We start from the raw sequence: 26,420 nt of genomic DNA on the forward strand, positions 1-26,420 counted from the left end.
GGTGGGTGGAGGGATGTACCATCTGTCAATTTTAGCATCCAGTGAGGGAGAAGACTGGCAGAGGCTGAACAGGACTCCCCCTTGGGCCAGTAAAAAGGTGGCTGTGACACAGTCAAGGAAAAAGGTTCATAGCTCAATCAAAAATACGGAGTAATCAGACCACCAGGTGCATAAAAAAAACACAAACACAATCTGTGCGACATCCATGACGATTTGTGTGATTTGATAGTGAGCCGTTCAGGTCCTCTCCAATAGGCTGTCAGCATGTGAAATAAGGCTGCACTCTCAGTCTTGCCCCCTCTTTCTCTCTCTGCATGGCTCCTGGAGTCCCCAGGGAGATAACACCGTCCTGGCTCCGCTGACGTTCTGCATATTTCATACTCCCGTGCCCCAACTACGGTCTCGCTGCTCATACTACAGCACAGCCTGTCCACTGTGGCATTCGACCAAGCTTTGGGGTTCTCCCCTTTAAAAAGCGCTGGTTTGGGGAGCCCTTGCTGAATGTTCTACATTAGCCAGTTGACCTATTTGAAATGTATTATTTTCTTTCATCAGGTCTGTGATTCTTCAATCCACCATTCTCCGTTATGCTAAAAAATAAATGTATGTTGTGTTCCACTGAAAAAGAACATATTGTCTTTTTGCTGAAAAAGGTGGATGTACTGTACAATTAACCATGTTAGTACCTTAAAAGGAGATAATACATGGTTAGTGAAAAATGAAGCCATAGACAGTTTTCATGTATTTACACATCTTTATTATTTTTAATTATGTTGCAAACAATGACATCCAGATATATCGGTACACAATTTTACTGTGTGCATGTGTGTGCCCGTGTCTGAGTAAGTGTAGGTCTGTGTGCATGTGTGTGTGTGTGTCCGAGTGAGGGAATGTGTGTGCTTGAGTCGGTGTGTCTGTGTATGTGTGTGTGAGAGAGTGTAATGTGAGTGAGTGAGTGAACAGTGAGATCACAAAAGCAGAGTAAAATCCTGTTAAGTCAGACGGCCCTCAGTATACAAGGCAGAGAAAAAGACAGTTGGACATTTTTGCACCGGTCTCTGGACAGCTCCACAGGCTCAAAGGCCTTGGCTGATCAGGCCACGCAGTTATCTACGTACAGAACGATGGGATTGGTTACGTCCTTTCAGCTTCTATAGCGTCTTCCTCCTGAAAAGGTGTCGGGGAGGTGATTTGCGCCCCCTTCCTCTCCTCTATTCACCTCCTAAACAATACTCCTCCCCATCAATTCCAGCTTCTTATATTTTTAATCCCCTACAATCCCCTTGAAAGAAAGGAAGAGCTTTTCCTATAGTCATGTATATAGCTTGCACAAACATACTTACATACATACATACATACATACAAAAACGGAGCTCTTGAGACGCACAGAGCAGCCTATTACTTATTGCACATATTGATCTACCTGGGAGGGCTTTCTCTCTAGACGTTAGAATTTTGTCAGTTTAGACAAATGCAAAACATACACAAAACACACACACAGACACAGACACACACACACACTCAGCAACAAACATAGAACCATAAAAAAAAAGACAGACAAAACTATAGGACATCACACACACTCCGATCCGAGAGAAGAGCCTGACCGGATAGCTCATTCAGTGCAACGACACTCGAGCCGTACCACTGAACAGGTCAAAAGCTTTCTTTAGGTGGATGATGCGCACACACACGCGCAAACACACACACACACACACACACACACTCACTCGAGCGCAGCAGCTAACAGGTTCATGTACTGTACAGATACACAGGCAGATGACAAAAGCAGAGAAGCAGCAGAATGGATCGGTTTCGCAGGCGAGAATATTCTAGAATGCACCCCAAAGCCCCACCCTCCCTCCCCAAAAATCCCCATTCAAGCAAATGGTTCTGTGAAAGTGGTCTTTGTACACGCAGTCACTGTAGTGACCATTCGAGAACACCCCCCCACCACCACCCCCCGTGGACTAGCTTCTGTGCTAGTCTAGAAGGCCTGTGGGCGTTTGAATGAGTGAACAAACAGTTGGTTGTGTATGTGTATGTATGTGTGTGTGTGTGTGTGTGTGTGTGTGTGTGTGTGTGTGTGTAGGGGTGGGGGTCTGGGGTCAGGAGAGCGGCCCATTCTTGTTAGTGCCCGGACCGATGAACTTCTCAGGCTCAGACAGTGAGGCAGAGTAGGTCTCTTTATATCATTGCTAAAGACCTCAACTGCAGCAATGTTGATGCTATGGATGATCTTGCATGTCAACAATGGGAGAGGTTGCTTGAGCTGCCTCTACCTTAGTACAAGACACTAGAAGGGACTTCTGAGCTTTAGTCTGTGATGAGTGTCTCCACAGTGTGTGGAAGGTGGAAGTGCATGTCAAGGAGGGAGTGGACTGAGCACTGGTCAGTGTAGCTGTCTACAGAGGAGGTCATGGCAGGGGGAAAACATAAAAATGCATCATTTTTTTTTTTTTCTTTTGTTTTTTCTAAACAAAATCAACATTTGGAAAATGTTTAACATTTACTGTTTTTGCCCACTTTAACTGCATATGGTTCTCATGTACTCATTTTGGGGGCCGTTTCTGTTCCATGACAGGAATTGTGGGAAATACTTCCCTGTGGGTCTGAGATCTCCACCAAACTCGTGATCAGGGTCGTCCCCAAGCTCGAGACTAACAGGGAGGTCCATGACATGACATGACGCCTTGACTAACTGGATAGGGGGAAAAATAGCCTTTACATAGAGAAAGGAGTATGCACCAGATGTCAGCCACATTCACCTGCTTGTTAAGGACTTCAGGCTGTCCTGAGATCTAAAATACAAACATGGGGGGGGGGGGGTCCATTATACTTCAATGTAGGTTTAAAACAACAGGATCCTCTGTGCAAAGCCATGGTAACACGAGGGTAGGTTACATTTAGTGGGGAAGAAATGCACTATGTTGTCTTAAAATCCACCACTCTCTCTCTCCTCCACCACTCTCTCTCTCCTCCTCCACTCTCTCTCTCCTCCTCCACTCTCTCTCTCCTCCTCCACTCTCTCTCTCCTCCTCCACTCTCTCTCTCCTCCACCACTCTCTCTCTCCTCCTCCACTCTCTCTCTCCTCCACCACTCTCTCTCTCCTCCACCACTCTCTCTCTCCTCCTCCACTCTCTCTCTCCTCCTCCGCTTCTCTCCCTTAGGCACTGACAGTGTACGAACCGCGGCAGCAAGAGATAAGATACGACCGCAGAAAAATGAGAGAAGAGGGGAACAAGGGGGGGGAAAAAGGAAAAAGGACAGAAAAGTTTGGTTTAGTAGTGCCCTGTGTTTGAGCTCCCTGGACTGCACTCGCCTCCTCAAGTGTGTGTCCTTGTCCAGGGTTCAGAACATCAGTTCCTGTGTTGAACTCTACCATACCTCTCTACACAATGGTAATGCACATTTACAGTGTATAAGTTTTGGGGTTTACCATGCAAGAATACTTTTTTTTTTCCTTCTCGTGTGTGTGCCATGTGTATAATGTTTTTAATAAGCTCAGTTCTACACCCAGAATAATTTACATAGGAGGACGATAGTTATGCCGACAGCTCGGATAAAGGGGGTGGGGGCAGGGGGGGGTGGTAACCACGGTGATGAGTGCTTCCTGGAGGATGAGTGATTTGGAAGGGGCGGGCAGATGGGAAAGGGGGAGGAGCCTAGCCGATGGGATCAGCGGCATTCCCAGACTTTGACTGTTTGATCTACGCTTCCAGTCACCACGTAGGGAGACGTCTTATGGAAATCTGTAGAGGAGGGAGAAAAAAAACAAAGACAACACATTTATTGGCTATTTTTCCATGTTGTGTAAAGACAACAAACAAACAATCGCATTTGACATCCAATAAACGAATAAGGGGACATTCCATCCTCCACAATAACACATGCACATGAGATAGAAGTGGTCCTGAAAACAGCACTCAATAAATGGCCTTACGCACTATTGAGCTATGTCTGCCACAGTTACGTGCCTGATTTTCCACCAAGCTACAAGCTTGAGAAATGAGTCATGGCAGCTGCTGCTGCGGACAGACACACCCTTGAAACAAGGGGGGGGGGGGATGAGTTTGTTTCTAAGCAACAGGCCGGCTACTCACCCAGAGAGGTGACAAAGTGTTCGTGGGCCGTCAGGGTCTTGGTGCAGCGCTTGTTCTTGTAGTCCCAGATGCGCAGGGTCTTGTCGTCGGCGGTGCTCACAATGAACTTGCCACCGGGGTGGAACATGATGCCACGCACCCAGTTATCATGGCCAACCTGAGTAAGGAGAAGGGGGGGAGCGAGGGCGAGTTAAGAGATAAGGGCGAGAGATGTGGACACTGGAGCAAGCACACATGGAGGTACAGCAACATAAGTAGAGGGCTAATATAACGACATATAGCATTTTTTTTTTTTAAAGGGTTAAAGGTGCAGTCTTCAATCCCAATGAAAGAGTTGGTTGACATTTGAATTTAATAGCCAATCAAATACAACCCTTCCTTCAGTGCTCTTGAAGCAACATTATTGATTGAATGGAAGTGTATGTTGGTCGGTTCGAGTCTTTTTGTTAATTTCCCCATGACACATCCAGGCCAAAAAATTTTTTGCACAACATCATGAGTACAAATCAGAGGGTTTTTTTTTAAGAACACACATTGAACATACAACTGGAGAACTGTGAGGAGAAATTCAGAGAATTTGACAAAATAGTGTATAGTATTAGAGAGTCATGTCCTACAGATTTAAGCCACTAAGCTCTACTCCTTATCAGATTCCAAAAATAATTCCGTGGAAAATGCATGGATTCCAGTTGCTACTACTGGAAGCAACTGGAATCCATGCTTTTTCACAGAATTATTTTTGGAATCTGATCCCTCATCATACCTGTTCATTCGTACTCGTCGCTCGACTTATCGTGACTAAATTCAAGATGGCGGTGAATGGTAAACTTCTTGAAGGTACTGTCAGAGACTTTCTAATGAGGAGACACAGCACTCAAAATCCTCCATAGAAATGCATGGGCTTAGTTTGTAACACCAATATGGCAGTTGTCTACGCATATCACACCCCTTCCGCGGCAAAAAGTTGACATGTGAATACATTGAGCCAATAATGTGGTGTGTTGTGAAGACATTGAGCCAATCATGTGTTGTGATCTTGTGGAGCAAGATTGCAGTAGATTGGTGTCGTGAAGCCTTGCGCACACGCATTTTCTGCCGAGATGGATGCCCGATGAGTGCCCAAAAAGCGTTGTCATATGGCCGCCGAGTGGAGGGACTCGCCTAAAAGGACTTTGGTACTGTCTGTATAAATAGTCTTGTAAATAAACCACCAGTGCTTTTTCAAAGTTCTCAATGTCTCATTTTAAATGTCAGGGCACTCGGAAGTCTACCAATGAAGTGTGGAGCTACTTTGAGCCTCGTAAATGGTGTAAAACAGTGATATATTTGCATGGCTTGGCCGATGCCCGAGGCACCCCCTTTGAAAACCTGTTGGTAACATCGGCTAACTAGCGCCAGATTTCGGAGTGCAGGGGACAAGCCGAGTTGAGCTATGAGACATACGTTCACGCGTGCTTATGGGGGGGTAAAGGGTTAAGGCTGCCAGTCTTATGACATGTTATTTTCTATATTTTTGATATGTTGCTGAGTGGATCATAAACGGCCCCAGCAATGAAGAAAAGTGATTGATAATGACTGACTGACTATTATTGTGTTACATGCTTCAAATATAAAACACTTTGACCTGCATTCTGTGTATGAAAGGTGCTATACAAATAAAGCTTATTATTATTATTATTACTCGGTATCATGTTTCAACACACTTTAGGTCAATATCACACCGAACTTCTCCCTTTAAGCAGCGCTGAGGTGGCCAACTCACCAGGGTCATAAGACACATGCCCGTACTGACATCCCACATCTTGATGGTCTTGTCTCTGGAGCCAGAGAGCAGGAACGGACCAGGCTTGCCGCTCTTCTTGTTCTACAACACATCACACACTCCGGTTAGTTTGGCAGAACAGCACATCGGCAACAGGGTTTTGGAGTTCAAAGTTCAAGTTTACTGGTCTTTAGCAGATGTTTTTTTTTTTAGAAAAAGCGACATGGACTGGCAACGGCTAGTTATGAACTAAATTAAGATGACTGTTAAGTACGGTCTAGGTTCACTAGGTGTAAGTAACCATATTCTCACACGTAAATGAAAAACACAAACACCTATTTAAACGGCAACACCCAGGGTATGTGCACACATGTAAAACTCACATTCTCTCTCAGTTATGCCATCTCTCTGTGCGACACACACACCCTCTCTCTCACAGACGCAGACACACACACCCTCTCTCTCTAACAGACGCAGACACCCACACCCTCTCCCTCTGACGCAGACACACACACCCTCTCTCTCTCTCTCTCTCTCTCTAACAGACACACACACACACCTCTGAGCCGGTGGCCTCCAGGATGGTGGGGTGAGCGCTCTCAGGCGCCCAGGAGATGCATTCCACCACGTGCTCGTGCTCCCGCAGCTCAGCCTTGCACTCTTTGGTGGCCACCACCCACACGCGCACCGTCTGGTCGTTGGAGCAGCTGGCGATCAGCGTGCCGTCCTGGTTGGGCCGCACCATGCGCACCCACTCCCTGTGGCCCGTGAACGTCTTCACACAGTAGCTAGAGGGGAAAAAGACGATGCTTGGGTCACTCCACAGTGCAGTAAAGGCAGAACACAATTTGGAATATGAATACAACAGTGTTGTTTATTGCACTAAAGGCGTTTTTCCACCAACAGAGAACCCGTTCTGGAACCGGTTCCGTTCAGAATTCTTTGAACCTTGGTGCGATCTAGTGAACCAGCCTGCATTTCAACCAGTTTTGAACCGAACCAAGGGTGTGTGCAAAAAAACAAAAGTTAATGAGATGCATAAACGGGAGAATGATATGAACAGTCGTCCCGGAAAAACAGCAGAAATTAGTTGTTTAAAGGGAAACTTGGCAGGATTAGCTATATTTCCCCCTCTGCTGGAGAAATTGTGCATTAGGCTATTTCAAACTGTGGAAAAAGGTAACGATAAAGCACATGGATTTGTTTACAAGTTAGCGAAGCGGTTAGCATAAGTTCGGCAGAAAATGTGGATGTTACAAGGTAAGAAACACGATTTAAAACGAGTTTCTTGTTTCTCACTTCTCTTTCCGGGACGGTAGTCTCAATGTTGCAAGGTTGGTTTTCCGCCTGGGGACGCTAGGGCCCGTGGGAAAAGTCCCCATTTTCACCGGAACAGGTCATTTAACCATCCAAATGATTTCTAAACGGGTTTATTACGTTGAAATAGTTGCCAAGTTCCCCTTTAAAATGCTAGTCAACGTCTGCAGTGTAATGCTAGTTGACTAGTTTTGTTTATTCATGGCAACAGTTGATATGGACGGATAAGGCTATTATTAGTCAATGACATTCTATACCCCATCAGGAAAGAGCACATCATATTCATATGTGCATTCGTGTCTTGGCTGCATTAGGTGCCGAATCATAATCCGTCAGGGAGTGATGATGGATGACTTTTTATTTCAAAAAGTCTACTTAATTAAAATAAGGATTGGCAGTACTGGGTCTGTGAGTTCTTCCTGGTCCGACGGCCAAACCCTAATCAGACATCTCCGTTTCACACAGGTCCTGAGCAGCCCCCTCTGATCTTGGGATGGATGAATAGAGTGTATACTGTGCGAGGGTGAGGGCCTGGAGAGACCGGTCTCATGACTGAGCACTCTTCAGACAAAAACAAGCTCTGCCCTCTGGTCAAAACAATGCCCCTAGTTCAGCTGGGGTCACAACGACAGCGAGCAAGCGAGCGATTGTCTTAGCAGGAGAGGAAGAACCAAGGGGGGGGGGCAACCTCATGAATGTGTAGAGTGTTTGCGGTTCGCGGCATTCCATTTCAAAGCATAAGATCACAGGGTGCAAAGGAATGTACCGCTGTCTTGCTAGATCTAACCGAATTGCTACATAGTGCTGAATACACTTATCTTAACTTAGATCTGAGAGATTCATTAAGCAAACCTACTTTTTGTGTAAATATTTTAGTTATTCATTTCAGTAAGCGATGATTAGTAAGAGCAGGTAAAGCTGTTTTATACATACCCAGTGGCTACCTCCCACATCTTCATGGTCTTGTCTCTGGATGCAGAGATAATGTGATCACCGTTGGGCATGATAGCAACTGACGACACGTTGTGGTCATGCCCTGCAAGAGACAGAGTGGCTCATTATCAGAGTGGGGTGTGTGTGTGTGTGTGTGTGTGTGTGTGTGTGTGTGTGTGTGTGTGTGTGTGTGTGTGGATCCAATTTGTTTATCATCTAAAACCGTTAACAGCTGTTAGAGGTTTGCACAGCCTCAGAGAAATGCTGAATTAGCATGATGAGAATCATCAGTATACCCAGGTGGATACAGTGGCAAATCCCTCCAGTTTGGGTGACCCTCCACATTATCATTATGCTCCATAAGTCGAGTGAGCATTTGATTTCACCAAACGCCAACACAGATGGTTTCTGTGTGACAGAAACGGTGCTTTGCTGCGACGGGTTGGGAAGTTTGGAACAGAGAAGAGGATGGAGTGTGTGTGTGTGTGTGTGTGTGTGTGTGTGTGTGTGTGGGGGAAACAATGTCACCTAATCGGAGGGGATAATTAAGGGCGGCTGGTCAGAGGCACTAATCCACCCAAACAAGCCGACCCCCCGGGGAGGGAGTCTGATGACTGTGTGGACACACAAGGCCACCAGAGGGGAGAGAGGCCAGGCCAGGCCAGGGGAGGGGAGGGGAGGGGAGGGAAGGTTCCCTGAGGTCGGGACTGTACTGCATCAGACAGAAGCCATGGAACAAAAGAAGAAGGGTCCGGCCGACGAAATACGGCTGACACACAAACCTGATTTTCCTGACATTTAATAACTAACTACACAAGCACACAATATGCACCAAAATAAATTTGTGCAATGGGGTTAAATGGTTCAACCAGTGTAATGGGATAGCGCTGACCATGAGGATCTCTGAGGCAGATTACCTCCTGACCCAAACAGGGTTGTTACATTAATCCCAGCTGGGTTAATCGGCGCAATCAGTAGGGTCCAGATAAAGGAAATACAGTCAGGGGCAGTCTCGCTCCATCTCTCAGACAGTAAGTAGAGTCACAGCCAACTGTTTGCAATGCCACTCGGAAACATAAACAACTCCTTAAATTCACCGTCAGAGTCGTCTTCAAAGATTAAAGACTGGGAGAAGCATTGCCGTGCCTGTTCTACACTGTGCAGGGTTGTGAGGAAAACCATATAAGAACATAGAGTATGTTAAAGTGGAAGGTTCTGTGTCCCATTACAATAGGCATTCACTAAACTGCAAGAGGGTTTTAAAAAAAGCCCTTAATCCCAAAACTGCCTAAATATTCATGTGTGTTCTGAACATTAATGTATTTTCTGAACATTAATGTACGTTCATGTGTGTTCTGAACATTAATGTATTTTCTGAACGTTAATGTACGTTCATGTGTGTTCTGAACATTAATGTATTTTCTGAACGTTAATGTACGTTCATGTGTGTTCTGAACATTAATGTATTTTCTGAACGTTAAGTAAGGGATAATTGATTGTCCGCCAATAATTATCATAAAATAAGTCGCGACAGAAAGAACAGAACCCCGACGCACAGCGGGACTTATTTTCTGATCATTACCGGCAGACAATACATTATCCCGCTTATTATACGGCCAAAACAAGAAAAGAAACTTAACACAATGGGTCTTTAAAAATGATTGTGCTACCGTTTTGTGGCTTCCGCTGACAAAATAAGTAGTTCGCCACACAGACAGAACTTGACAGTTTCAGGTGTTGCGTGGCAACGTATTACAAGCTGACTTTTAATTTCAAAGAAATTCCATTGCAATAAGCGAACGGACTTGCGGAGTGATATGAAAGACGTTAATCAGAAGCACAAAACCCGTTGCCATTGACAGCGGTGATTATATACCTTGCCAGTGATTATATAGATTTAACAGACCTCTGAACGTTGGGAAGGCCCATTCATGTGAATAGGTGTATGTTTACACCTATAATGTATGTTTATGTGTGTTCTGAACGTTAATGTATTTTCTGAACGTTAATGTATGTCCATGTGTGTTCTGAACGGTGTCTTACCATGCATGGTCCTGATGCACTCGAAGCCCTGGAAGTCCCAGAGCTTGATGGTCATGTCGGCGGAGCACGAGGCCAGCAGCTTGCCCGACTGGTCAAAGGAGATGTCTTGCACAGAGTCTGTGTGGCCCTTCAGGGTGCGCTCAAAGTCTCCCGCCTCATAGTCCCACACCTGCACAGGGGGAGAGGGAGAAAGAAATGGAGAATGTAAATGAAGAGTTTAAAGACAAAAGCAAACACTCCATACGCCATAATGATATCTAAACACCACGGTGAATCACTGAAGCACTTTTAAAGTTCCATCATCATCAAGCTAAACGATAGCAGAAAAAAAAAGCCCCAACAGAGCCATCCCAGACAAGGCCACATTAAAACTGCCTACATCGTTGACATCGGTCATGACTTACAAACAATTCACAGGCAAATGAATGACATGACAAGCCTGCAGGGTAGATGGGAGGGGGACTAGGGGTAGAGTCAACAAGCCGCCCGCCTGCCATCAACAGGGTGTTAGATCTGCTAAAGGTCAGGAGGAATCCCTCATGAATTGCTGCTCAGATCAGTGGGAAATGTCAGCGGCTGACTTGTATGAGGGCCAATCACATGGAGTCTCACAGAGACACTTCCAGAAAGACCCAGTGATGAAAGGGTGGCTCCTCGCATGTAAAAAGCCACACACACACACACACACACACGGGTGGGGGTGCTTTGTCTGGATCAATACATGTGCTGCAGGGAACAGATGAAAAGCCTGAATTGGCACAGATCATTCCAGTTCACACATATTTTGAGCCAGAGCTGAAAAGCCCCCCCCCCCCCCCCCCTCGCCCCTTCTGACATTGGCAGCAGATAACATAATACAGGCTGGGTAACAATGGACATCATACTACACATACAAATTAACTTACTATGCTTGAAAATTCAAATACAGTTTTTTCTCCTATTCAACACAGAAAAGGCCGGATTGTCACTGGGTTCCTCCATTCAGGTATGCGGGATTATTGCCTTTTACTGCTTTTACATGAGCAGTCACAGCAACATTGGCTCCTTTCCCCAGACCACCAGCTGCCATGAAACACACAGAAACTATGGCAACCCATAAACTATGATCAACATTGACCTTTTTCCTCTATGAATTCATTTTCCTCATGAATGTGAGAAAGCAAGGAGACAGGGAGAGGCAAACAGGAGGAGGAGGAGGAGAAGGATGGAGAGGGAGGGGAGGGGAGGAAGAGGAGGAGGAGGAGGAGACAGGGAGCTTGGCCTGCGTTGCCCCTGGTGACCACTGCATCACCAGCTCTCCATGGAGACTGAGTGAGTCAGCAGAAAAGAGGACAGCGCATGTCTCCTCCTCATCCTCCTGCAGTACCACCACCCGCTGCTCATTCAGTGGACCATCAGGAGGAATAGAAACACAAGAACGGTGTAGAACACATACACTATATAATCTCAATACAAGAGCAAAGAGCCAATCTCACCAATGATGGCGGTAAAAAAAAAAAACAAAAAAAAAAAAAAAAAAAAAAAAAAAAATTCCTCTGCATGCTTAATACTTTCTCTCTGATGAGACACGCCTCAATCACGTCATCATAGCATAGTTATGACTCAATCCTGACTGCACACAATTCCATTCAGCTGTCCGACTTTTGAGGGTGTTCTGAATGAGGGTGTTCAATGTTCAGTGTTTGAGGGTGTTCATGCACACACACACACACGCACACGCACACACACACACGCGCACACACACACACACCTTAATAGTGGCATCTTCGGAGGCGGACACCATGACGCTGAAGAGCGGGTGGAATATGACGCGTGTGACGGGGCTCCTGTGGCCACTCAGGGCGTACTTCTCCGGGGGCCGAGGGATCCACTCTTTGGGGTCCCTCTTCTGGCCGATGGGGCCTCCTAGGGTGATCTCCTCCTTAGCGTCGCTCAGCTTGGACTCCAGCTCCATGACCTGAAACACGCACACAGACCACACAGGTCTCAGAATCTACAGAGATGGTAACATGGTGTGAACGGGCCTGTGAACAGTCATGTGTACCCAAATATATCGAAAACTAGGGAGCCAATTTATTGTTGCTACTCTGGCATTCATTTAAAAACAGGTCCTAAAGACATGGGTTGCTATTCTACCATGGGTTTAAACACCATGTATGGCGTGCAACATTGATGCCCAAAGTAGCTGCTTACACGTGTGAGACTTTTGTTCACATAAAAGGCTTGATTACATAACATACCATATACACACACTCAGTAAAAGCTAAACACTTAGAGTATTTTCATATAAATGGAAATAATCAGTGCACAACATGTTCTAGGCCGTTCTCAGGCTTTGAAGAAAACATTAAGCTGTCTGGCTCTTTACAGAGGCCCAGTGTAGGCCCAGGGAGATCATGACATGGAGCAAAGCTGTACTGATTTCTTCACCAGGATCACCCATCAGACATGCATAGTTTCATTGGCATGTACAGGATGGCAATGAGTCACAATGTGTGGGGTGCTTTGACCCACTCAAACATAGTTCAAAAGACAACATACTTTCTTTTGTAATCTGATGACTGATGTCCATTTCTTTTCCAAAAGGCCTGCATATTTCTTATCTAATTCTTCATTCTGGAAGATATGAGAGAGAGAGAAAAAAAAACATTACTACATGTATTGCTAGCTTTAATTGGAATCAATATGGAAATGGGGGTAAGGGCTCATTAAAGCTCAGGAGACCATACTGCTTACTGTATTTTGAGAGAAGAGAGACAATAACAGGGTTTCTGTGACATCTTACAAGATCCGCTGCTATAACATCAATCATTAAAATAACTTAATTGACTTTCATACCAGACGAGAAATCAGCCCTTACCATGTCCATCTCTGCCTCTTTCTTAAAAACGGAGTATGCCTCTTCATGGCCGTTGGACCGGAGGTAATCGGCTATCGCTCGATTTCTGGAAAACACAAATGGAAACAGGGTGAGCGAGTGCTAATATCCAGCTGTGGTGTAGGGGTGCAGAGTAGCATTCACCTTCACAGTGTGTCCACAAAACACAGGAAGGTATTAATAGTGTAGGGTCACTGAACACAGGACGATAAAATTGAGCAGCATCATTTTCAGCCTTAAAAACAGCAGACCAGGCCCCAGCTGTGGCGCAACTGGCTGGGGCACCTGCACCGTATCCCGGCGACCCGGGTTCGATTCCCGCCCCGTGGTCCTTTCCGGATCCCACCCCTGCTCTTTCTCCCATTCGCTTCCTGTCACTCTCCACTGTCACTATCATTAAAAGCATAAAAAGGCCAAATAAATATATATAAAAAATAAATAAAAAAAACAGCAGACCAACCCATTTCAAAAGCTAGCTACAGTGTAAGCTTTCTGGTCCCGAGCAGACACAGACACATGCAGGTGCTGTGTGTGCGATAAAGGTGTCGGTGATTTGGACAGAAAGCCCGAGGGGCATGTATCTAATGCGAGTCTCCCCGCTGGCCGGACACTGGAGATCAGGAGGTGCGATGGGGAGAGTGTGGGCAGCCAAGCGAGAAATTAAATGCTGAATCACTGCCAATCAAACCGAAGCGCAGAGTGAACAGAAGGAGCCGCAAGCGCCTCCTTGATGGACAGGGCCTGATGAAGACGGAGATGGATTAAGCCACTGCTGTACAGCTGAGAGAGCGTGAGGAAGACTAGGAGACTTAGAAAGCACCACTAGTGTACATGGTGATCGAGTCTGTTGCCATGGTGTTTGTATGTTCAGTTTTTCCATGAAGGCTTGACGTTTTCTTTAGAGAGTTCTACACAAAAATAACCTCAACCAGGGCTGTAAAGGACTACATATATGTAGCAGCTTAGCACTAGTGACACGTAATTTAAAATGTATTCTAGAGTGTTGTCTAGAGATGAGGTTTAACTAAATGCCTAACTAAAGGGGGGGGGGGGGGGGGGGGCACACCAAGGAAGGCCAGCACTCTATATGAAGCGACATTAACAACACAGTGTTTCCCATACATTGACTTATTTGTGGCGGCCCACCACAATATCAACATTGACCACCACACAATGATTTTCCAGGTTGTACTAAATCTCGTTAGCATCATAACCACACTGCGCTAATTGTTAAAAACTGTTGTATTCAAGTTAATTCTGCAAACCAACCACCACAAATGGAATTCAATTCTGTGGGAAACACTGACAACATCACATAAACATACTCCTCTGCCACAAAAACAGGAACCTAAATGGTTCCTGTTACAAAGTGCAGATTAAACATAAGACTTGTGGAGCTGTCCATTCTTGAGACTTGTGAGTGCTTGATGAAAACAACACACAACACGCCCACACCGTTCATCTTGTCCAGTGATTCAGTGTTACGCAAACACGGCCTGCGTCCCCTCTCCGAGAGTGGTGAATATTTCATGAGCTCATTGCAGAACTAAATTTAGTCCCTGGCCATCAGAGAGAGCTGCTCTCTCGCTCCCCAACCCCACAGCTCTGATTTACAGAAGCGCAACGTGGCCGTGGGGAGTAGCTACACTTATGATTACGGAGAGATTTAGTGATTCTGTAAATTAGCACAAGCTGTTGTGAGAGCACTAAACCCATACGTCCTCATCTGGCCTGTGCTAGTATTCAGCACGTCGTACCAGGGTTTATTTCAGGAAAGACACAACATGATAAATAATTAACATGCCTTCAAAAAAAGCCTATATGCTGGCAAGGACAGACTAGAGATAAGTAAGCTTACAACTAAGGCAAACCCCAGAAGACACATCAGGGATGAGTTGTTACTGATTTGTCTTTAGAACTTAAAACAAACACATTTCACCCAAAAGAGAGCATTTTGGTACACTAGGCGACAACCCCAAGTTCTCTTCCAAGGACCTCGGTGTCAGTCCCATGAGACCTTATTTGCAGGAGAAACTCTTCAGCAGTGCCATGATGACATCACCATTTTGTAATGGAGAACTGTGGCACTGTGTCATCCTGATGAATGTTCCATGGCAAAATAAATAAAAGGTTGAGAACCAGTCCTGTCCAATACACTCAAGCTGAATGGTACAGCCACAGCGGTTTTGGGGTCTCAAACAGTTAGTTTACTTTTTGCTGTGGTTGCTACGCAGTAATACACTATCTTCATGCATCTCCATTAAAGTCATCATATCATGATGAATGAGGTATATGCAACACAATATCTGAGAAAATCAACAGGCTTAATTTAACATAACAAGCCACTTTGTAAATGTGTACCTGTGTGTGCGTGTTTTAATATTTAACACTTACAGCTCGTCACGTTGCCTCTGCGACAGCACCATGGTGGCTGCAGGGTTGGGGTGCTGCCTCTGCTGCAGCCGTTTGTTGCAGGGGTGTGTGTGTATCTGTGTGTGTGTGCACGTGTGTGTCTGCCACTACACGGCACTCTGCTTAGCTCCTCTGCGGAGAGTGTGTGTGTGCGCGCGCACACGTGTGTGTGTGTGTGTGGGGGAGTGTCCCGCTCGCTCTCTAGCGTAGAGGCCGAGATGTAGAGAAGCCGGCACTAGCAACACACTCCTAGGAGAGAGGTGGCTTCTGGAAAGTCCCTAAACGTTGAGACCAGGTGATGCTCGCAGGTGATGGGGGAGGGGGGGGGGGCCCAAGGTTCAACAGCGAGATCTTCCCTTCATCTGGAGAGAAAAAAGCAGAGAGAGAAAGAGAAGTTTAGTTTAGTTTTACTTTCTAATGATTATGCCTGAGAGGGAAAACCGAGCCAAATACACCAAACACTAAAAGATTACATGATATGACTTTCTGGTTTGACAGGCTGATATTTCAACCACAGTATTACATGTGTATTCAATACCTTCACACAGACCAAAACAAACAAACAAGCAAATAAAAAAGAAACATGTTCACAATGATTATCTTACACCCATCATTCACATCTCTATGTGACAGCACTACAGTACAAAACAGTCATTCCCCACAGAGAAAGCATCTCAGATTACAAAGTTTTATCTCCACATGGTCATCAGTATTTGAAAATATTGAGAAGAGCCAACTGAAGACTAATAACAAACTAATAATAACTACCCATGAGTTAACAGGGTAGGAACTGTTGTGGGCCTATTCATTTAGTTAATTTCTTCTTCCTCTTTGTCCCGTCTAATAATAAAAAATGTAAAAGTAACACTTCCATATTGCCGACATATCAGTAAGTATGCAATGCCTTGCCCTCCTTGCACCAGTGCACACCCACAACATGCAACAAAGCCTCCAGACTGGTGATACCTGGGGCGACAATAGGCTTAATATTCTTAGCCCCCCCGAGCTGGGTGGAGGGGGGCGATCTGGTGAAGGGATTACTAATCCCTATGGCAAAGGGAAGAACCAAATGCCCCCCCCCCCCATATATGTACTAAATGCTCTAATCCCTTCCATCTTCTCAACACAAACAATACTATGCAGGTGAAACGAAAAGGGAAAGATATTGTGCAGTCAGTGCTACTTAACCTGCTATTAGGACTGTGAATGGTCCCAGAAAACAGGAGATCCCTTCTCTTTAAATAAATAACTAAATAAAATAAACCACAAGCATCTTAGCCAGCTTTTCTCTGGTTCAACCAACATCATTTACATTTCAATACGCCCACCCTTGCTGCTTAGAGGCCAAAGCACATACATCTGAGGGCACAAGGTCGCAGCAGCCTCTTGTCAACAGACAAAAGTGAGGTCTATTTTCAGTTGGACTATGACATAATCGCCAAGGCAACGCCAGCTCTGACACTGCAGTGAGAGGGCACAGTTCACTCGCCGCCGGGAGCGTGTCAACCATGTGAGAACATTCTGTCACAAACCACCTCACCCTAGCATGTGTGAACCCGGAAGAACATGATAGCAAATCTGAATCTGCTCTGCGGGTCAGTCTGGAAAGGACACCCATTTCTGAACATGCCACTTTACTTCTGGGGACGTAAGCATTAGTGAAAATAAAGTTAAATGGGTGCATTAAACCACCAAAATTGTTTCAGAAGTGCAGCAAACACATCTTTCTTGTAAACGAAAGTTTAAAATGCAGTTATTTATTCAATTCAAAAAAGCTAACCCGTTCCTGGATTTTTGGTGATTCGGAAACGAACATCAATGGGATCCTACCCAGACTGACGTGCAGAGCAAATTCAAATTTGCCAACAAGTTTGTCTGGGTTCACCCAAGCTACCTCAACCCTGGTTTCACCAAACCTCTCAAGGACTGGCAAACATACCGGCATTTAAAGATTTACATGTTTATTCAAGCCCATACTCTCTGGACCATTTCGTTCTTTGTACCTTACAGTCGACCTCTTAACTAACAGAGGACTCTCGAATATGTTTTCGAAGACATTCACCAGTAAGTGCCAAACTTTGTCTAGGAAAGCAAGTTGAGGCTAGAGACAGAGGAGTTGGTGTTGATTCAAGGTAAGGGTAGGACTTAAGACTTTGAGCTGTGGCCTCAGTTAATCCTTATCCAAGATAAACCATGCCGACTGGTGACAAGACTAGTCTGTAGTGTAGGCTTAGGCTACACACAGAATTTAAAAGTCGACCAGTCCCACGTGTTCCTTAAATGCTTCCCTTTGTCTTTATACAACCCAAAGTCTAAGCTAAGGAACACATGTAAAATCAAACAACACACTTCCTATAGAGCTAACCTGGCCTTAACAGTATGGAATCTGCAGAGCAATGGCTTATACATGAAAGAGTATTCACAGGTAGACTTATTCTTGCACTGTTGGACTTACTCATTTGCACTATCACTATGCACAGAGAATCACAGGCTCAGTCCCTGCCTCAGTCATTGCAAGCACCTCTTGATTGATTAATCAGCACTATGTGGATACTGTTTTTAGAATTGATTTAGATTAAGTGTTAGTATAATTTGTATTTTAGTATATTTTGTATCTTCTACTGTCCTTATTGCTTAGTTGTGTTTTTATATTATATACTTTTAATTACTTTTTTTGCTGTTAGTGAATGTGTGTGTGTTGTCTGTATGCTACGGAGACCTTGAATTTCCCCTGGGGATCAATAAAGTATCTATCTATCTATCTATCCATCTATCTGACACCACAGACAAGGGCAATCTGATCAGACAGCCAACCAAAACCACCTCAATTAACAGTTTTGAACCACAGACTGCAAACTAAAGTATGCATCATGCTAACACACCGTTTTACACAGCACACCCCGCAACCTAGACCTTACAGTTTAGGCCTGGTTAGTGAGCTGATACAGAGAACCTAGCACAAGCCCTGGTGACGTCAGGCTAAATTTATCACCACACTACCAATTCTCCTCATGGCACTGAGTCATTTTGCAACATTTGCTAACAGGCAGTATCTGATTTTCCAGGCCATTTCATACGTTAAAGCAGTTGTAAACACACACAGTATTCAAATGCGATCTCACTGCTGAAGAGCAATGTTCAGTGCATATTTTCCAATTTCAACGACCAAATGCGCTGTTCTTTTTCAACCAATAGGTTACTTATTTATCTAAGGCAAGTACTTTTTAATCAGGGACAGCCACGCTATTTGAATGAGTTCCAACTTTACCTTGTTTTGTTTTGTAGTTCACATTCAATCAACTTATTATTTTTGCCAACAGTAGGCCATCATTGATATGTCTTAATGAGGTGACAAATGCAGGTGCACTGGCGTTGGGGCTAATCTAAATCTAATGGCAAAGAAATCAAGGATTCACACTGGTAGCCTATAGCCTAACATTTCCTTGCATATCATTCTTGGTTGGAAAACAGCCTTCAGATTGCAAAAGGATTTCTTTCTTCTCCTTCCTGGTTGGTGGGAGGTGAGCTGTGAGGTAAGGGACTCCTCAGCCTCCTCTTCTCCTTCTCAAAATGGACTTGGATTGCAATCTTGATTAACTTTATTTATATTTAAACTACTTCTGTTGCTTGCTGGACATTAAAGCTTTTGTAAAACTCTTGTAATGACAATTTCTAAAATGTACATTTTGATGTTTAGGCTCATGTCAGCTTGTGTGTAGACAAGTTGGGTTCTGCTGCTGTACTGCAGGCCATGCAGAAGACCTGGGCAATAAAACGATAACGATATGTATTGTGATAGACAGTTTATCAATACCAATAAGAAAATTGTTCAATAAAATGTTTAATAGCTTTATTAAAACGCATGGCATTCAAACCAGCAGTAAAGCTAGGCTATATGCGAACATGCAAACTCCGGACGCATGGATAAACGTCAAGCACGTCATAAACCGCCCATCATGACCACATTCCTTGATAACATTGTGTGCAACGAGTGACACTCAGATAGCCTGATACACCAACATGACAACAGAAACAGCATGGATGAAGCTTAACCTCCACATTGGTCATGAGAATGGATAAAGAGGCAATTGATAAGGTAACATGTTCAAAATTAATTCCATGCCATTTCAGGCTAATCAATGTTATCCATATAGCCTCATGGTGTGTACAATACCATGAAAAGCATTTGCTAGCTAACATAAATTACATTAGATAAAACCTCCTGCCTGTTAATTTTTCATCTGCCAGTTTTGATTATAGGTCAAGTTAAACATTTTACAGGTTGTTAAAGAAATTATAAATAAGATGAATTAAATAATTTTTCAGCCATATCGCCCAACCCTACCATGCAGGGAATCCTAACCACGCACAGCTGTTTCACAGCAGTCTGGGAGAAATGCACCACTGCATCTCTGTTGCATCAGCCGAATCACTTCTGTGCTAGAAGCAGTCAGGGGCATAGGCAGCAGAGTGTCAGTCAGTGGGCACTCGGACCGGACCCAAATGACCCCCCCCCCCCCCTCCCATAACACACACACACACACACACACACACACACACAAACCTCTCTATACTTATAAATCACATAGAGGATCCACTGTGGAACATAGACAAGCTGGCTGCATCTCCACCACATGACCTCAAAGGACATCACTTTGTACTCTACAGGCTACTGCACTCAAAACTGCCGCCATGCATCACTGTAGGACACAAGCGGGCTGCAGGCGACTGCTTCACCTAGTGCTCACTCAGGTTCTGATATAGACCCTTTCAACTAGGTAAACAAAAACAATGCTTGAACGTTCTATTTGGGCCCCAATCTACTTCCTCTGCATTAAGATAACATATGGAATGTTAAAACGGAAGTCTTGTGGGGCCAACTATGATGCTGATAATGGAACTCTCTTGAAAGGGTCCATATTTGGGACAGAGGCAGTGAAGTGATGTGCGTCATAAAAGAGATTCAGAAAACATGGCCTAGAATCTCAACATGATGAAAACAAACAACTGGGAGCCAATGTACCAAATAAAAGGCATGTTAGGGTCTTAATAATAATAATAATAATAATAATGCTTCATTTGTATAGCACCTTTCATACACAGAATGCAGCTCAAAGTGCTTTACATTTGGAGTATGTAACACAATAAGTCAGTCAGTCATTATCAATCACTTTCACTTCTTAGGCTATGGGTCAATTCCTAAACTGCCTTTTCCAATAGACTCAGGAAATCCAATAGAGGGATCATGTACATCATAAAACTACTCAGATTTAAATTCATTCCAGATGAAATGGAAATCATGGGGACCCAATGCAACCAAACCATCCCTTACTGATGCACAAAAGGCCTGCAGGTGATAAACAAATAAAACCACAAGAAATGCTTCCTTTCAGGCAAAACATGGCATACACAGATTTGGGCGGCCATCTGCCATCACATGGCAGGGACCTGGACACAACAAACAAACAATAACGACCACCCACAAAGATACTCAGGAGGTCTGTGTGTGTGTGAGAGAGAGATTTCTAAATGGATTTTTCATAGGCTATGTGACCAAACTATGTTGTACCATGTTCCATAAAATCCAGGAGTCTCAAACTGCTCAGAAGGTCAAGCACGCCTACCCAACACCTCAACACGGTGTGGAAATGTGCTCATGGCATCAATGCAAACAGCTAAACAAGGTAAACTGTGCTTGATCAGAAGCAACAGAAGTGAGAGACAATTCATTGCCCATGTAGGCCTAGACATGTGGCCTGCTAGTATGCCATAAAGTGATTAAACAAGGAACTATGCATGGAGAGCTGATTAATCCAGAAATGGATTCAATAAACTTATACATACCTAGACCATCAGTACTTACTATCCAGAGCATTGGAATGGCCTCAAACTTCAGACTTGTTCACATCACAACAAAAGAACCACATGAACGGCTAGGGCACAGATATGAGGTGGACTAGTAACACATTGCTTTGAATGCTGCAGCTGCTACCACGATTTTAATAAGTAGAAATAACAGAAATAGGGAAACGAGAGAACCAGTGGGGACTTGTTCCGTGAGGGTGTTTTCTAAGCACAGACCAAACGTCCAACATGCAAACATCATGGTCATAACTCTTGAGAAATGAAAACAAGCTCCAGCACATGCACACCACACATGTGATCCACACCAGGTTGAAAACACAGAGATGCAGTCAGCAGGCTTAAGGGCTTCATCCCTTTTGTTCTCCAGTGCATTTTACAACGCTCATTACTCTAAGGAGCACTTAACGCATCATAGTCTCGCTGCCTAATCAATTTTTACTATTTGCTATGGTGGGGTATCAGATGGGGGTTGGGGTATGGTGTAGGGGTGGATTGGCAATGTTTCAGCAAGAGGAAGTCTTCTGATGGATGCTGTAATTTCCCCATAAAGGTATACGCTGCTATAGAACAGACTACCAAACCGAGGGTGAGCCTTAAATAAAGGTATTGATTACCTGTCAGCATACAGACAGGATCGTTCACGAGATATCTGCTCATTTCCTCTAAATGGCTAACATGACTTCTGCTAAATTAGTCCTGCTTGCCGTGATGCTCAAGGTATTAGGAAGAGTGAAAGGTAAGGTTGTGACATCTGATGCTGATGATGACTACACTTTCAGCTGGTAAATGTACAATAACAATATCTCCTCACACCAAAGATAGCCTAATGCGCACAGGAAGACTCTGAATGTGGTCTAGCTAGTAGAGCATTTGTGGACAGTAACCTATATGAATTAAATTCAACACGATGGTAAGACAACACTGTTTTAAACACTTGTTTGCATCACAGAATTTCTTGTCAACTTTGATCAAAGCATAATAGGGTCATATCCTGAGGATATTCACAAAGTATATGGACACTAACAACTTCAAGACATCCACTTTCAATACTACACTCTACTACACTCTTCACAAAAGGCTTTACACAAATGTGATACAGTGAAACTATGAGATGACCACAAGCACTCAGGTATGTGGTTTATTCTCAATCATATAGAATTTTGCTCTGAATAAATCTGTTGAATAAAGAACAAACAACAAAGAACAAATAACTTGTGTTATTAAGTCGTTATTAAGTCTATGCAGTGTTTCCCACAGAATTGAATTCTATTTGTGGTGGTAGGTTTGCAGAATTAACTTGAACGCAACAGTTTTTAACAAATTAGCGCAGCGTGGTTATGATGCTAACCAGATTTAAGCACAATTTAGTACAAGCTGGAAAATCATTGTGTGGTGGTCAATTTTGATATTGTGGTGGGCCACCACAAATTAGTCAATGTATGGGACAATGTATTCAACATCCTTTGAACCTGAGGTTCCTTAATTCAATTACCCTAGTCTTAAATAATTGTGCTTCAATTCGATTAACCCACATCAGCACCTTTCCTCCATCAGTAAACATACACAGAAGCCCAACCACAGGAAAGAATTATAAAACTTATTTTAACTTATGGCCTCCTTACATCTAACAACTTTGACAAGATTTGGGAAAGATTCTTGAAAGATTGGAGTCTTTTGGGTAGAGCTTGAATGGGGGCATTAGTTAAAAGACTACAATCTTTCAAGAATCTTTTCCAAATCTTGTTAATGTTGTTTGGTGTAAGGTGGCCATTAGACAGTCTCACAGATAACCATGTTCTCACTGTAAACACAGGCTTGGGAGACACCAAAACAATGTTGCCCACAGAATCAATTAGAACGTGGTGTGTTTTGGTTGAAACCCTTATATATTTAGTCTATGGTTGAAACAGCCTGAGACATTCAGCTGTTGGAGAATGCAAAGTGAGAGGCTCAAAGACCATTAGGACAGAAACATGCGTTTCAATCTGTTTCAATCTCAAACAGCCAATGACGGAACCCCTCCCTTACGAGTCTGTCAGGTTCGTCAAAAGTCAAGTTTCTTTTCCATTATTAAAGCTTTTGCCTTCTGACCTAATTTAACGTTTCTTCAGACTCTGATGCTGAACAGTTTGTGTACAGTCAGTCAACGCATGAGCTCAGTCATAGTGTGAGATTCAAGCATGCAAATCAGAGACCAGTTCAGAGACAAGGATAGCAAAAACTACACCAGTAAAGTTGTTAAAGATGACCAATTAAGATGTGCAACATAGCTCCAGACAACACCAACATGATGGCCAAGTAAACATTTGCTTGTTTGTTTTATCATTTGGCTTAGTGGCAGTCACATTTTGCCAGAATCTGCTCCAATAGCATACACTCTAAATTCTACATAGACTATTGTGTGACAACACAAGTGTTTGATGTGATGAAAAGTATACGCTGGAACTATACACTAGCCAGGCCACAGTATTCTTTCTAGGTAGTGGCCCGGTGAAAAAATATCCTCCCTCATCAAAAGCTATTTATGATTGGTTAACAAATGAAAGTATAACAATGCAGACAGACACATTTGGACTACAGTGACTGGTGTGTGATCTGCCACATGACGAAAACTCCACCCAAAAGCTACTCAATGATTTATCTGTGTGCTAAATGTCTCCGCTAGCCAGCGGTCATGTCTAACACAAGCCCAGTTTACAAAAGCGGCATATGCTAGCCAACTGTATAAGGCTAGCTTATTTCTGCCATGAATTTTGGAAAATATCTGCAAGCCTCACGTAGGCCTCAGACCATCCACGGGGTAATTAACTGAATGAACCGTTAGATCACACTGCACATGTTCTGACTTCAGCCAAAGATTAATGAAATTACAGCAATGACAACCTAGCACTAGACCACCGAGCAACATCAGTTCGGGCAGATCATACGTTTACTTGTCAGATCATGCCAAACTCCCTGAAACGTTTGACCAGGATTAATTTCACACTGTTGGTCTTACTAGTTCTTAGAACATTTGCTAGCATGGGCGCACAAAAAGCGAGACAGGCAAACTGGACTAGGAATTGTTACTTGATTTCGCCTCGCATCATTTCTGGGAATAAAATCAATTGAAAGACAGGCGATTGGGCGATGCTGGCCTGGGCTACAATTTCTTGCTAACTGACCAATCATTTGGTACAGCTCCCCCTCGCTTACTGGGGGACATTTGCTACCAAAAGTAATTATACAAGACTAACCATAACATCATGTATGCCAAGTAACATTATCTCTGCTCAGCTGGTGAGCTATGGTAGTGTATCAGTTGTACAGGACAAAATACTGTTGTGGTAACGTTAGCTAGCATCTGAGGCTACGATGTGGCACTGAATCCTTGATACACGCCCAATTTTAACTGTGATGCTATCGTCCATCACTGAATATGAGCTATAAGCACGTAGTTCGGTATCATACAATTTCATCAATGTGTTGCTTTCTGCACACTGGTACTCTTCATATTTTACCACACAAACAGACAGATGACAACAAACAAGCATGTTAGTAATGTATTCTTTTTTTTAACCACTTAACTTGTTTGTCACCATGAAGTTTACGTCTCTGATTCACATTAGCTAATGTTGCGTAGGCTAGAAATATTTGCCTGTCAGCTAGCTTACCTCGATACTAACCTTAGCTTTCTGGCTACCTAGCTAACTTAGCTAACAAAGTCAAGTGGACTCAATTGGCGAGGAGTGCCGTTTTGTTTTACACACAATAATGATAACAGTATAGACAATATATTAACATACGCCCAAAGCCACAAAAGGACCTCCTCATTTACAAATTAAAGGTGAAAACCAGTATGAATCATGATACCTTTTTTGGTACAATTCCACCCTTTGCGATGGCTAGCCAGCTAGCTAACGGCCTATTCGCCATTTTGAGACAGGCAGGAGGCGCAAATTTTGCAGCCACATCGGCATTTTAAGCACTTCACAATTCAGATGAAAACAAGCAGTCGTACCTTATTTGCAAACCCAGGTGTCATATACTAGTGACCACCAGTAAGTGAACGATAAAATATAAAAGCTTCTTAACAGGACGAGTCACTTCCGACAAACCAATACTCCCCGGCGAGGTCAATGTTGTTTCTCCTCCTATGTTTCTGTACCGCAATCGTACCCGAACGCCGGGCACGCGCACGGACGTCGATTGAAAACTGGGGCGCCTACGTTACGTGCAATAGTTGCAAAACAAGTGATGTGCATATTTCAGTGCATCTGTACAATTTCTTACCAGGCTGTTGCACGAGTCGATAACATAATGCTTCGCAGTTTACCAGCATCTGTTATCTGTCGCATTCGGAAACGAATGCCGAAACGTCACTACCTGATCACAATCAATGTTCCATTCAGACCTAAATGGAATGTTTCTACCTGACATAAGACCTTCAAGTCCTCACTTAGGGTAGGCTACATCTAATGTGTAATCCACAAAAATCAACAACATGAATAAGAAACACAGTAGACCTAGCCTAGTTGTCATCAGAATATGTAACAGTAACAGTAACCTAATAACATATAAAATATGTTATTAGGTACTAATATAATAACATATAATAACATATAAAATATGTTAAAATATGTAACATAACAGTAACCTAATATAATATAAAATTATAATGCTTTGCTGCTTTGATTGCCTGCTTGATATAGATTTCAGCCTTTGACAACAACAGCTGGTCTCTCCTCGAAAAAATGCAAACATATATTTTATAATGGCTTGCAATAGTTCCATGCACTAAATTGCAGCTGCATTAAAAATGATTAATTACCCTACTTTTGCTCCTGCAAGCCCATAGGATGCCACACTCTGTGCGTGTGTGTGTGTGTGTTTGTGTGTGCGTGCGTTACATTTGTTAGACCAGTGTTTTTCAACCACTGTGCCGGGGCACACTGGTGTGCAGTAAGAGATCATCAGGTGTGCCGCAGAAAATTACCCAAATGTCACTCACTGGTCCAGAAAAGCAACTGTTGCATTAAAGAATTTATAACCACATGCTCTCATTGATTGTATGATTGCACTTGTGATATGCAGAATCATCACATATCCAGTTCATAACAACAATTA

General features: G+C 43.7%; 1 protein-coding gene across 2 annotated transcripts; it reads right to left on the bottom strand.

The window, feature by feature from the left end:
• Positions 1-734: 734 nt before the first annotated feature.
• Positions 735-25,688, bottom strand: pafah1b1b (platelet-activating factor acetylhydrolase 1b, regulatory subunit 1b). 2 transcript variants are annotated; one of them, XM_042091806.1, is made up of 12 exons: positions 25,587-25,688; positions 15,432-15,811; positions 13,020-13,104; positions 12,701-12,775; positions 11,910-12,116; positions 10,160-10,328; positions 8,117-8,219; positions 6,426-6,654; positions 5,867-5,968; positions 4,105-4,261; positions 3,140-3,753; positions 735-2,959 (listed from the first exon to the last, which is right to left on the bottom strand). In XM_042091806.1, exons 2-11 carry the CDS (start codon positions 15,461-15,463, stop codon positions 3,680-3,682), a joined length of 1,233 nt encoding a protein of 410 aa, XP_041947740.1. In that variant the 5' UTR covers positions 15,464-15,811; positions 25,587-25,688; the 3' UTR covers positions 735-2,959; positions 3,140-3,679. The 2 variants fall into 2 exon arrangements, with proteins under 2 accessions (XP_041947740.1, XP_041947739.1); XM_042091805.1 differs by lacking the exon at positions 25,587-25,688 and adding an exon at positions 25,315-25,472.
• Between the last annotated feature and the right edge of the window lie 732 nt (positions 25,689-26,420).

Source organism: Alosa sapidissima, chromosome 5 (assembly GCF_018492685.1).
Source record: "Alosa sapidissima isolate fAloSap1 chromosome 5, fAloSap1.pri, whole genome shotgun sequence".
NCBI classification, from domain to species: Eukaryota; Metazoa; Chordata; class Actinopteri; order Clupeiformes; family Clupeidae; genus Alosa; species Alosa sapidissima.

What these genes read in the sequence shown, in the direction of transcription:
- pafah1b1b (XM_042091806.1), bottom strand. Translation starts at nt 15,463, where the DNA reads ATGGTGCTGTCGCAGAGGCAACGTGACGAGCT. An exon ending in GTGCATCAGGACCATGCATG is followed by an intron (nt 8,220 to 10,159) that starts GTAAGACACCGT and finishes TGTCTCTTGCAG; the next exon opens with GGCATGACCACAACGTGTCG. An exon ending in ACACTTTGTCACCTCTCTGG is followed by an intron (nt 3,754 to 4,104) that starts GTGAGTAGCCGG and finishes CCTCCTCTACAG; the next exon opens with ATTTCCATAAGACGTCTCCC.